Below are 12,853 nucleotides of genomic sequence, written 5' to 3'. Positions count from 1 at the left end.
TTGGATGGTGGAAGATCGGTTATGAAGTCAGTTGAAGTGACAGAAAATGGATGTGTTCGTGTTGGGGCAGGGATGGGGTTTAATGCAGGTGCTGAAGGATGAGTGTTCACTTTGTTTTGTTGACAGGTAGCACAACCGTCAACATAATTGCGGATGAAGATGAACATTCCTGGCCACCAATAGTCTCTTCGAACCAATTCCAGTGTCTTGAAGTGTCCTGGATGTCCGGCAGCAAGAGAGTCGTGGTACTGAGACACGATTTCTCTGCGTAGATCTTGATTGGCTGGTACATAGATGCGTCCTTTGAATTTTACAAGCCCTTCTTCGAGTTTCCAATCGTTGAGTGAGGATCGAAGGGGAAGGGGTGATCCTGTCTTCAAGGCTTGCAGAGCATCGCGTACCACCGAGTCAATCTCAGTTGCTTTAACCATTTGATCATGTCGTTCCACATCAATGGCTTGGATTTCCAATGGCCTGTCTGTCAGGGTACTTTGTTCTTGTCCGTCTAGACGTGGCCTTTTGTCAGTGGGAATCCAGTCATTGTTGACCATTGGTTCATGTGTCCGCTTGTTCGTGATCCTTTCTGCTTCCATGATGTTGGCCGGGTGAATGTCACCTTGCAGGTCAGGGTTGTCGATCCATTCAATCGTGGGGTCGTCATAAGAGATCAATGTTGGATCAACCTTTGATTCAATTGGACCTTCATTTTCCTTTGTCATGGGTACGTTTTCCATTGGGTCATCCTTGAATTCCGCTGGGCTTGGTTCGGACGGTGTCATTGGTATATCCTGCTTGGTTTGAATCTCCAATTCCTTCTTCAATTGAGGTGCAGAAGGTTCGCTCATACGTTCATCCTGATCTGAAGTGGCATCTCTATGGAACATTTGTTCTGGCAATAGGACCATCTGGTCATTGTCTTCCTCGTCAGGGCATAGATCTGGTCGTCTTGAGAGCGCGTCTGATTGTACCATTTGTGGCCCAGGAATATGTTTCAAGATCAGATCGAACTTGGACAAATACAGTGACCACCAAGCTTGTTGTCTTGTTAGGCGTTGTGCAGATCAATAGTACTGCAAGTTCTTGTGATCGCAGTAAACTGTGACTGGGTGGGGTGCGCCCTCGAAGTAGTAGTCCCAATTCTGTAGTCCTCGGATGATTGCCAGGAGCTCCCTAGCGTAGATTTTGTAGTGTCGTTGAGCCTTGTCAAATGCCTGTGAAATATATCCACATGGGTGCCAGTCTCCATTTACATCCTGTTGGCGTAGAACTGCCCCCGATGCAAACTTGGATGCATCGGTTTCCAGGATGAATGGTTTAGACTTGTCTGGCATCATCAGCACTGGTTCTTCCAGGAACTTCTGCTTCAAGGTTTCAAATGCAGTTTGACATTCAGCTGTCCAGTCCCAAGGATGATCCTTCTTGGTGAGGTCGTTCAATGGTCGAGAGATGTTGGCAAAGTGTGGAATAAATCGTCAGTAGAAGTTGCAGAATCCTAGGAATGACCGGACGTCCTTCAATTTCCTAGGGATGGGCCAGCTTGCTATTCCTTTCAATTTGACTGGATCCATGCCCAAGTGGTTTTCCTTGACGATCAGTCCAAGGTATTCCACTTCTGGTTGACAAAATAGGCATTTTCCAATTTGAGGAATAGGTCGTTTTCCCTTAATTGTGCCAAGACCCGTTTTGTCCTTTCCGTGTCTTCTTCAGCTGTCTTGGAGAAGATAAGGAAGTTGTCCATGTATATGATGATCCATCCTTCGTCAATCATGTCTTTGTATAGTTCGTTCATCATTGACTGGAATGTTGCCGGTGAATTGCATAGGCCAAAGAACATGACGGTTGGTTCAAACAATCCTCGATTGGTTTTGAACGCTGCTTTCCATTCGTCGCCTTCCTTGATACAGACATTGTTGTAGCCTTTGCGGACATCCAATTTGGTGAAAACCTTTGCCCCTTGTAGCTTGTCCAAGATTTCGCTGATCAGGGGAATTGGATAGGCATTCTTGACTGTCCATTCATTGAGATACCGGTAGTCTTGGCAAGGCCGTACGTCTCCATCCTTCTTGCCTACGAAGAAGAATGGTGATGCCATAGGGGATTTAGACGGTCGGATGTAGCCCTTTGACAAGTTTTCCTTTAAGAATTCGTCCAATTTCTGTTGCTCTAATGGTGACATGGGATAGAGCTTCTGATTCTTTGGAACGAATCCTTCTTTGAGATCTATTGCATGATCATAAGGTCTTCGTTCAGGGAATCGTTCTGAACTTTTCTTGTCAAAGACGTCCGCAAATTCCTTGTACTGTTCAGGTAATTCCGCTTTGCTTTTGGCTTCCTTCTCAGCATCTTGAGCCATCCGCATTGCAGGGTTAACCTTCTTGCCAGTGTCCTTTTGTCCAGTGATAAACCGTATGAGGAGATCGTCTTCCTCTGCCTTAGTTCGTGCAATTAGGGCGTAGATGTCATCCAATTTGATCTTCCATTTCGGTGTACTTTGGAAGATGGGGTCATCGACGTGCGCCAGTAGTGGTCCTTTGCAATATTGACGTTTGATGGAGAATTCCTCGTCAGGGATTTCTTCAATGGTTACGTTTAGGATGGATTTTCTTTTCCCAAAGTCAATCCGTCCAGTAACCCAGTTGATCTCTGGGTTGTTTTTCTGTAACCAAGGTAGTCCCAATATAACGTCTTCCTTCCCCAGGTCGGTGACCAAAAATCGGACAGAGCGGACTCGGTCTCCAATCTTCATTTGCAGGAATGCCGCTTTGGTGATGAGTCCTTGTCTGTTCTTGGTGCCATCAACATTGAAGACTTTGATTGGTCTTGGTATAGGGACCGTCTTCAGTTTGTTTGCCAACACAAACTTCTGGTCGATGAAAATTCCTCCAGCCCCTGAATCAATGAGGGCTTCTGCAGTCGTTTCAGCGCTTCCACGTGATAGCAAAATATTGATCTTCATTGACTGGTCAACAGTCTTTGCTATAGTTACAGTAGAAAGGTAGGAACGAGACGAGCCTGACGCTGATGCAGGTCGTCTTAGGCAAAATCCTTCTCCGCCATATCTTTGAGAAGCTTGATCTTGTCGTTCTCTTCAAGTTCCGCCATCATGGCTTTGATCTTGGCGATATTAGACACTTCTTTGGTTGAGTCTTCTTTGACCTCTGTAGCACGGACAGGTCGTCTCTCTGGTTGTTTTCCCTTGTCCTGCTTATGATCGGCAGCTCTGTGGCCAGTCTGACCACAGGTGAAGCATTGTCCTTCCTTCATGTACTTCTCTCTGTCACTGGTCGATAGGCGATCGACATCCATGGCATTGGGGTCTTTAGAGGGAGGGGTGTACTTCGGAGTGACGAAGTTTCTGTTCTGGCCAACTCCCTTGTATCGGTTGATGACCGCTCTCGCCCGTCGATACTGATTGTCAAATCGGGATGTGGCTTCGTACCATTCTTCGATCGTCTTAGGCATGCGCTCCATGCCATAGACCTTCTCGACTAGCTTGTTCTGGAGTCCCTCTTGGAAGTACTCAATCAGGGATACGTCTTCAGTGATTCCGCATCGTGTGGTCAACATGCGGAATTCCGCGATGTATCCGTCTGCTGTAGCCGTCTGGCGCAACACGCGCAACTTGGCTCTCGCATCTCCAGCGGTGTCTGCCTCGGTGAAGGCGTTCAGGAATCGTGTCGTGAAGGCTTCCCATGTGCCAAATCCTTGGTCATTGGTGAATGCCTTCGTCATCTCTGCCTCAGCCCATGGGCCAGCAGTTCCTTCTTTCAAGAAGGAGATGAAGAACGTGATCTTCTTATCGGTGTCGTAAATGTGCTTGTTTGCCATCATGTATAGTTGGGTGGCAAGGTAAAACGTTCGGGTCTTCTTCCTGTCTCCATTGAAGTCATCTGGGAGACGTATCTTGATTTCTGTTGGTCGTGCTTGGACAATTGGTGCAACGTTGTTGGCTCCAGTTGCCTGGGTCGCAGGATCGAATGGGTTTGTCGTGGTTTCTGGTTCAAGGGACGGGATTCCACTAGGGAGTCCAACGAGGATGATCAAGAGTAGAGGAGGGGTTGCCTAGGCTTGAAGAAGTTGGCGAGTGTCGTAGAAGAGTTCAACCTAATGTTAGGAAGCGATGTCCTAACTAGTCGTCTTGAGATAACTGGGCCACGTGCCAACAGTTATGTCATTACTACCTCAGTAAGCGTACTGAAAGGTAGGTCTGGCCGGGCCAATGCCAACGGTCAAGTCAAGAGTCCAGGTAATCGCTGTATTCAACAGGAGGTTGAACTAAGGAATACATGGGTTTTCCTACAGTATATATAGTAACTGGTATAGGGGTTATTACCCAAAGAAGAGAACAATAAGCAAGGACGCGTAAGCCATCCTGTGAGAACATAACTCGGAGAAATGAGAAATACAAGGGCGCCCATTGGTAGAAGGTGAGTCAAGGGAGATAACGTGTGAAAAGAAGATAGTGTCCATGGGAAGGTCTAGTCAGAGAAAGGTACTGTCCAATAGCAATGCTCGGAATGGAAATAGAATGAGATAAGCATGGGAAAATCATAACACGGGGCATGCCCAGGCGATTGATGACATGGACCTCTATCATATGAATTTGACAACCTCTGGGTGCCCCAAGTGCCACTGGGATGTCTGGTAACCCTCGGAACAAACACAGCCGACAAGTCTCAGAGCGACGGTGGCTCCCGTATAACCGGCACTGGATGTACTTTGTCTGGCTTGGAGCGCATGGCTGTTATGGGAGTGGAACATTATTGTCTGGACTCTGCGCTCGCAACCAGAAGGCTCACCATATTTCTGGTCGTCTGTAGTTTTTAAGGATAGGCATGTCGCCCTGCGCCTTAAGTCCTTCGCCTTGGATCTGAGATAATAGCCCGGATCGTGTACAGATCGCTTCTAGCGACTCGCTCACGCGCGGAAGTAGCACCGCCATATTGGAAACACGCTACTTGTATCTACCCTTACGTACCAGAGGGTGTGTACAATGTGAATGGCGGCTCAGGACAATGGAGGCATGGGTTCGGCCCTGACTAGTGGGTGATGCCACAAAGAACAGTGTTGTTGACCCGCGTGGCGGCCGTGAGCATGTGGTCGTAAACATATAAGACAATCCGACTCATACTCCCCACCCTTCGACATACTCGTCCTACAACGAGCGCGGAAAACAAGATGGATTTAGACGATCGACCTCCCACACCACCTCCGCACTGCCGGCTGAGCCCCAGGCTAACCAGCAGCCGTCGCATGTAGCACCACGGGTCAGGGTGCAGGAGATTGATGCATCTGACATGTATCGCGCAACAGTGGAGCAGCAACTACGAGAAGAACAGAAAGAAAAGGAGGAGCTGCTTGCTGTGGTGCACGCCGAGCAAGACCGGATGCGTCGCGAACAGGAGGCTTGGAACGAACAGTTAGCTGACGGTCAGAGGCGTATGCATGCGATGATGAATGTAAGTTTCGCTCCAACTAATAGTGACATATGGCCTAATGTGCATACCTGCGAAGTTTATCAAAGCACGAGAGGCGGCCGAGAAGGCAGCTGCAGAACGGGTACGTCTGAATTAGAGGATTATCATCGAGGTGGTACCCATGCCCCTGGCATCGATAGATGCAGGCGATGCAGGCAGCACTTGCCGAGGCAGAGGTAAGTCTGATCCTTTTCGTTACATGCTGTATTCTCACTCGAGGATAGGAACAACGGCAGCATGAGCTTGCTGAGGCAGAGGTACGAGAGCGACTTCCATCAGCCCTACATTTTCTTATTTCAGGCCAGGCACGCAGGGAGCGTGAGCTTGCGGAGCTGGAGGTAACGTGTCAGTAAGATATCGAGACGTTGTACTAATTATAGGATAGGCGAAGAGGCAAACAGAGCTTGCCCAACTAATGTCCAAGATTGGCGGATCGATTCATACGCCTGCTTCGCACCCTGAAGGGGAGCCTACTGGTACTATGGGCCCGAATCAGAGAGCTATGTCTTCCCCGCCAACTTCTTCCAGGGCTTACCGCTTGACCGACCAAGAATTGCAAAGTCTTCGTTGCAATGGCAGGAAGAAGAACGCCTGGCAGACCCTACATGCTCTGAATATGGTAGGTGTACACGTCACTCAAGGCTCTTGTTCCGTCGATTTCTAATACACCTTGTTGTAGGATCCAGATCCAACCGGACCACAACCTCCAATAACTGCTTCCCCACCCGCTCCAGAGGTGGATATATCGACATTGGTGGAGACACTCAAGAAATGAGCTGACGAGGCCCTCGAGGAGGCTCTGGATGAGGTTCTGGAGCAGTTTGCCCCGGGGTCCCTTGGGACCGGCTACCGCCCAATCAGCAGGGAAACTCGTCGCAAACAACCCAATGTTGCCAATGAATGCAAAGAAGAGTATACAAAACTGAAAGAAAGAAATCCAGAGGTGCATAAGGACTATCTGGTATGTTCATATGACCATGAGCAGGCATTGAGTGATGGACCAAACTTTCTCTAGGATCTTTGCAGAGAGACAGTGCGTAAGGCCTTGGATATCAAGATGGACAGCGACATTGCAATGAAGCCGCGAGCTGACACAATCGCAGTGGAGGCTTACAATGATGGGGGTCCCGATGGTCCTGACCGTGACAACCTTTGCATTGATATGGGGGCTGCAGTGAAGGATTCCCAATGGAATCAGCGGCTCGTCGAGATCCTTGTGGAGAGGGCCCATATACTCTGCGACCAGCGGCTAGCAAGGGGCTACTCAATGGAGGCGCATGCTGATTGGTACGTCAAAGTGATGCTGGCGAATAGGATTGACCACCTTCGTGGTGAATGGTGGTCAGTGCAGCCCAAGTACGGGAGGGATGGTACGGTAGAGGATCAGGATGAACTCTGTGGCCGTTTGCAAACAAAATATAGCGGTACTCACAAGAAAGCAGGTGCACACCCGGCGCCGTGGGGTAGGCATATTTCAGTCCATGACATGGGTCGTGCTCATGACAACATATACACAGAAATATAAGACGCGATTATCCACCGTAGATCAGACTATAACCATCAAGTCCGAGAGAGGCGAGCTGGACACCCTGTTCTGGACCTACTTAAGGTCCATCATAGTTTGGTATGGAGAAGACGGTATGAGCTCAGATGATACGGATGAGGAAACCGACGGCTTTCGCGTCCGCAAGATGTCTTGGCGGCGAGATATCGAGAGGGAGCTGAAGATTGTTGACGACCAACGGGACGCGGATGGTATCAAAGACAACTGCGGCTCCAAGCCAGCACCTAGGTCTCGCGGCGAGCCTTGTGGAACCACTCAGCGACAACCGCCTGTTCGACTTCCTTCTAGTTTCTATGACTCTCAGTGGCTAAACGATCCGCAGCATGGCGTGCTGAGAAGGGACAGAGTCAGTCCTTCCGTCGAGGATTTCCAGTGGATCGTCTTAGCATCGGGGTAGAAATGTATTACAAGACATGTATTGATACAGTATTTCAATGCAAAGATGTCTAGCTGCAGATGAGACCCGCTAGTCCCTTGGTATTGCAGAACAGCTGGATTGTTTGCACATCCATGCGTGTAATGTCAGAGTAACCGCGCTCGAGCGGGCCATCGAACTTCAGGATAAGTACGCTACATCCCGCCGAGCTCTTCGAATTTGTGTACCACACTTGCAGTGGTGGCCGCCTACCCTGCTGTGGGATGCTGACTTCATTGATATCGGATAACATGACGTCGGGGAAGAACGTGGCAACGTATGGTGCAGGCCATATCTCCAGCGAGCAATTACCCTTCGAGGTCGTAGATATGAGGCTATAGTCACAATCGACATCTCAAAAGTCCCCTATTTGCCCTGTTAGAGCGATCCACTTAGAGGTGAATCGAACCTACGCAGTTGTGGACGGTATTGCATGGCAGAAGCAGTGAAACACATCGTCGGATCACAATAATCCCACCTGTAGTATCGCACGGCAGGGAGGACTCTAGTGAATGCCGAAGGCGGCACGCTCAAAGATTGGCATGCAAGTTGATGCCCCGGCCAGTCCTAGGAAGTGTTATAAATGCAGGTGACCTCTCATACGTATGAGAAACTCACCTCCCTAGTGTGGTACTGGCAGCAGTATGAGGCGGCTCCGCATCTCGTGCAGAGCAGACCAGGTTTGGCGGGTTTTCGACAGAAGTTGCAGGTTGCACAAGCTCTTGGGGCCATAGCGCAGAGTTACGTCGCAAGGCGTTGGGAAGGCAAAAGAGACACACATGAGCTATTCAGGGACATGCGGACCGCACGTGCACCACATGGTATTACTAGCATTATATTATAAGAGTGAACAAAACAACAGTAGCCTACGAGAAGAGGCAGGGACTGTCATAAAGTGGCAGATAATATTTGACAAAGATATCATTCCACTCGCCCCTGATAAGGATGAAAGGAGGGGGAATGGCCACAAAGACGACAACAGTGGAGACGATGCGAGCAGAGCAGTATCATTTTTGGAAATTGCAATGGAGGGCAGCAGGAGACAACGCAAGAAGAGCCTGAACCTTGGACAGTGTCGCAAAGATGAAAGGAGCAGGAACGACGTGAGCAGAGCCCAATTGGGAGGCACAGTGTAAATACTTGAGCACGACGAGCGAAATAGTTGATGACATACCGATGTGACATTGTCCAGACAAAGCAAGCACAATTCTTGTACAATCTCGTAACGATCAAGGGAGGGGGCCATACGAGCTGAGCTCAATCAATCCTTGGACAACGTTGCAAGGATCAGAAAAGCGGGAGACGACGCGAGCGGAACCCAATCCTCAGACAACGTCACAAGGATCGGATGCAGGTGATGATGTGAGCAGAGCCCAGTCCTCGGACAATGTCGCAAGGACTGGAGGCAGGGGAACGGCGCGAGCAGAACCCAATCCTCGGACAATGTCAACGATGTGAGCAGAACCCAATCCTTGGACAGTGTCCCAAGGATCGGAGGCAGGGGACGACATGAGCAGAACCCAATCCTTGGACAACGTCACAAGGATCGGAGACACGGATAGGAACAGGAAACGCAAACACAATAGCCTTTCTGTGGCTGTGAACCGTGTGCTGATGCCCGGGTACGGGGCTGCTCCCACTTGCATAGGTAAGCCGCCGCGTGGCCGCTCCCACGCTGAGATCAGCACAAATTCGCTGCGCGCTGCGTCATTCTACCTCTACATCCTTGCAACTTTGTCCAAGGATATACATCTTCCTGTCCCTCTGCGCATCCTTGTGACTCTGTCCGAGGATACGTGCTTCTTTAACAGCGTGCCTTTCCGACTGCGTTTTCTGTATCCCTGCGACTTGTCCAGGGTTACGTGTCGTCGCCCGCTGCCCTCATTCTCGCACCGCGCCTTCTGAGTCGCGCTCTCTCCATCCTTGCGACTTGTCCGAGGATACGTGCCTTGTTATCTCGTCAAGGTTTAGTCTGTGATAAGTTGGCACACCATGTCACATCAGTATGTATCCAAAATATCACATTCCTCCTGCTCGTGTATTTACGCTCTATTCAGGCCTCCCTCCCAGCCCCAATTTGTACCTCACTCCTCCTGTCGATATATCTTTGTGGACGAAAAATTGCGCGTCTTCTCCTCCCCAAACACACACGTGCTTCCCGATGACATAGCCGACTTCATATACGAGAGGACACCCCGCCAGACGTGGGAGATCACTTGGGCAGAGGACTGGTCCCCTTGGCAAGCATGGGTTGTACGGGCACCATTTGTCAGGTGGGATGGGGCTTTCTCAATCCTGAATGTAGACAAGAGATTGCTCCCGCTTGAGAAGGACAAGGGCACGTGGTACCTCAAATGGTCTGAGCTGGAGCAACGACTCGTGGGCTTGTGTACGATACTTTCAGGACGACTCCTTCATACCCTCCGCTTGCAACCATATTCGTTCCCATCGTCATTCGGTTACGAGGGCTCATTCCCGGGAGGCGATAATGCAAGGCGGAAGATTATCCAGAGCCGTGATGCCTTTGTCCCTCTCGCGGCCTACTACAATTACCTCGCTGCCCAAATCAATTTCAAGTACGAAGCAGCCATGGCGCGGTCCGATGGCGTAGCCATACCGCCGTGCACTTATCAAGTTGCAGTCGAATGCATGCCGCCTGAATGGGTAGATCGTCTATACGCGTCTACTCTCATTACCGCACCAGGCTCTCAACGTTCGGGTCTTATTATCCAACGCAAGATGGCATGGTGGGACGAGTTCCAAGTTATGCAGGCATGGGACTTGCCACTCTTCTTCTACTGGCGAGGCTATTCCGCCTTCTTTACAACCAAATGGTCTGAAGTCACCCCTCCAGAGCTGTGGCCGTACTGCCCACATTATCAGGACGTAAAAAGGATTTACGAGGCTGCTTTGCAAGGAGCCAGACCCCCTACGCAAGGAGCCAGACCTCCTATGAACTCCAGCGAACCACCCCAGCAACATGGCAATACTTCACATCCCAGTCACGCCGCTCGTGTCGACGGTCCACCCTCGCATAGCCATTCACCTGCGGTGCGTAGAACGGTGATACCAAAGACTGGAGGTCAGTATGAAGGGGAAACATTTTGGGAATTCATGGCAAGACGAGAAGAGGAGCGCAAGAAGTGTTACGCCCAAGCCGATGCCACGCAACTCCAGAGATGGAACTCAAGGGAGAGAGAGAGTAAGAAGGCCAACATCCCAGCCAAGGCGAAAGTTTACGAATGGATCGGGATCGATGACGATAAACCAATACATTTGCGCGAGCTCGTTAGCCGTGGCGACGTGCAGTCGTTTTGGGATACATACCGTCGGAAGTCTTTTGACCCCATTGCCAACGAGTGGGACATCTATGATAAAATCGATCCAAAGCCAATGACCGTGGAGGGGTATGAGGAACTGGACCCTCTCGATGAGGCCAACATGTACGATTACGCACTTGATCCTGCTCCGGGTATCACCACTCGGGAGCCTGATAGTGCTTCCAAACCGCCCCTCGTTCAGTCGACCCCTCCTGCATCTCAGGGACCTTCTCATTTTACAGGTGCTGTGCAGCCCTCGCCCTTGCGCAACACTGCAGCACCTCTTAAGGAGAAGCAGGCTCTTGGTTCAGCTACAACAGCTCCGGAGCCTGATCGAGCTCCCAACCCCCCTGTCTTCCTGTCATCTCCCGAGTCTCGGGGGCCTCCTCATTCTGCGGGTGCTCTACAGACACCAACGCCTGCGCCAAATGCTGCAGCACCCCCCAAGGAGAAGCAGGCTTCCTATGTCCCCGGTAACGAGGTTCCCGGCAGACGTGAAGTACATGACACCCACACTGCCTCTGAGAAGCTTGCAGCCCCTGGCTATCGCCTTCGAGGGACAGGTAGCCCCTATGAATATTGCCGCCTTCCTCATCAGGTGGATGAAATCCTCACCCTTCGGGATGGACTTCAGGGCGATAGCCATGGCGTCAGGCTTGATCGGAGGCAGGCTTCCTCGCACCCGGCGTTCACGTCAACTCTGCAGGAGTTCCTGACGGAGAAGACTACGGGTTCGTACTCTCAGGTCTTCATGGACAACGCAGTTGCTCTCATGAGAGGCCTGCGTACAGACAACACTCTGTCTCATTGCGATCTCACCGAAGGGGCCCTCGAGACGACCCTGAGTGTAAGGCCTGCGTCCCTGGGTGACAAAACCTATTTTGTTGTGACTCCTCATCATGGACCCGCTATCTGGTTGACTACAGCAATAGACGTTTGCCATGTCATACGGCTGCATAGGCTGGAGTCGGCACAAGGAGACGCAACCTTTGATCTAAGGCCGTACCTGCTGGACCTTGGGATCCCTTTCCTGTGCCCATGCCTTTTGCCACACCCCAAGGTGACCTCGCCGCCGGCATCTGTAGTGCAACAAATGGTGCGACCTGTCAACCACAAATGGACGTCTAGTGACTACACCAGCTATGTACACCGGAAGGAGAGCTTCATCACTGGTTACCCCCATAGCCGCGCTGCGCTGCTTGAGGGTGGCATTCTGTGGCGCCTCGCTCTCGATGCACTCCATGGGACAGCCGAAGACATCTTATGTGACGGGCCGAGTGCGGCGGCCGTCAGAAATGGATACGGTTGTCTCCTTGCTCGTGTTGATGACAAGGAAGGATGGTATGAAGAAAATATTGATGCAATGGAGGAGGCCTGCATCATCGGCACTTACTTCATCCAAACCAGTAAGTGTGCCCAGCATGGAATTTGAGCATCGTAATGATGTTATTTACAGCTCCCGGACAATGGGCTGAATACTCTTGGTGGCCGAAGTCGACAAACTGGAGCGCAAGTGGTTTTGGTGCTGTGGGCTATTGGACCAATGGGGCGGAAGAGTGGTACCAAGGCCAGGTGAGGGATATCATGGCTGGGAAGGCTTATCCCCTGAAACAAGGCGATTGGCGGCTCAAGTTGCGACATCATGCGTCTTCCGTGAAGAGGGTCAAAGGTCGGTATAATGATTGCTGCAAATGGTCTGCCCGCAGTGCTTGATTAGTTGCGCTCCATTGTTGTTCGTAATAACGTAGTCTCCGACTCTATGCATAGTGTAACATAGCTCTCGTCCGTAGTGTAACATAGCTCTTAACATAGCTCTCGTCTGTAGTGTAACATAGCTCTCATCCATAGTGTAACATAGCTCTCATCCGTACAATGGCGTATTCTTATATATTTGCAGTGATATAAGACCGGCTTCCAATCCGGCGGGTGTAGCCGCCGTCTATATTTCTAAGCAGTGTTGTCGGCGGCTAAGCCGCCCTAACTTTGTGAGCGGCATACTGGCGGCTATGGCTGGTCTTGTGCGTTAGCCGTGAGTGCCCCGCCGGCGGCCCGATTTGATTTGGCTCATGTCTGACAT

The 12,853-nt window shown here is 50.7% G+C and overlaps 4 protein-coding genes across 4 annotated transcripts; 3 read left to right on the top strand and 1 right to left on the bottom strand.

Moving 5' to 3' along the window:
• Positions 1-3,033: 3,033 nt before the first annotated feature.
• On the bottom strand, positions 3,034-3,894 carry GLOTRDRAFT_49077 (uncharacterized protein; the record flags this gene model as incomplete). The annotated part of the gene is made up of 1 exon (XM_007871978.1): positions 3,034-3,894. A coding segment is annotated over one exon (861 nt), but the record flags the coding sequence as incomplete, so codon positions are not given.
• A 1,403-nt stretch (positions 3,895-5,297) lies between these two features.
• On the top strand, positions 5,298-7,706 carry GLOTRDRAFT_96482 (uncharacterized protein; the record flags this gene model as incomplete). The annotated part of the gene is made up of 12 exons (XM_007872094.1): positions 5,298-5,459; positions 5,515-5,559; positions 5,618-5,653; positions 5,702-5,734; positions 5,778-5,795; positions 5,863-6,096; positions 6,157-6,213; positions 6,262-6,438; positions 6,493-6,764; positions 6,792-6,940; positions 7,023-7,387; positions 7,512-7,706. 12 exons carry the CDS (start codon positions 5,298-5,300, stop codon positions 7,704-7,706), a joined length of 1,743 nt encoding a protein of 580 aa, XP_007870285.1.
• Positions 7,707-8,235: 529 nt separating this feature from the next.
• GLOTRDRAFT_96481 (uncharacterized protein) lies at positions 8,236-8,711 on the top strand (the record flags this gene model as incomplete). Its single annotated transcript, XM_007872093.1, has 2 exons — positions 8,236-8,559; positions 8,649-8,711. The coding sequence occupies 2 exons, from the start codon at positions 8,236-8,238 to the stop codon at positions 8,709-8,711; spliced, it is 387 nt and encodes a 128-aa protein (XP_007870284.1).
• Positions 8,712-8,843: 132 nt separating this feature from the next.
• Positions 8,844-12,489, top strand: GLOTRDRAFT_96480 (uncharacterized protein; the record flags this gene model as incomplete). Its single annotated transcript, XM_007872092.1, has 5 exons — positions 8,844-8,910; positions 8,937-9,062; positions 9,105-9,252; positions 9,514-12,182; positions 12,233-12,489. The coding sequence occupies 5 exons, from the start codon at positions 8,844-8,846 to the stop codon at positions 12,487-12,489; spliced, it is 3,267 nt and encodes a 1,088-aa protein (XP_007870283.1).
• Between the last annotated feature and the right edge of the window lie 364 nt (positions 12,490-12,853).

This window comes from Gloeophyllum trabeum, assembly GCF_000344685.1.
Source record: "Gloeophyllum trabeum ATCC 11539 unplaced genomic scaffold GLOTRscaffold_00016, whole genome shotgun sequence".
Taxonomy (NCBI): domain Eukaryota; kingdom Fungi; phylum Basidiomycota; class Agaricomycetes; order Gloeophyllales; family Gloeophyllaceae; genus Gloeophyllum; species Gloeophyllum trabeum.
Note: the sequence above shows the minus strand (reverse complement) of the source record. Positions and strands in the feature narration are given on the sequence as shown.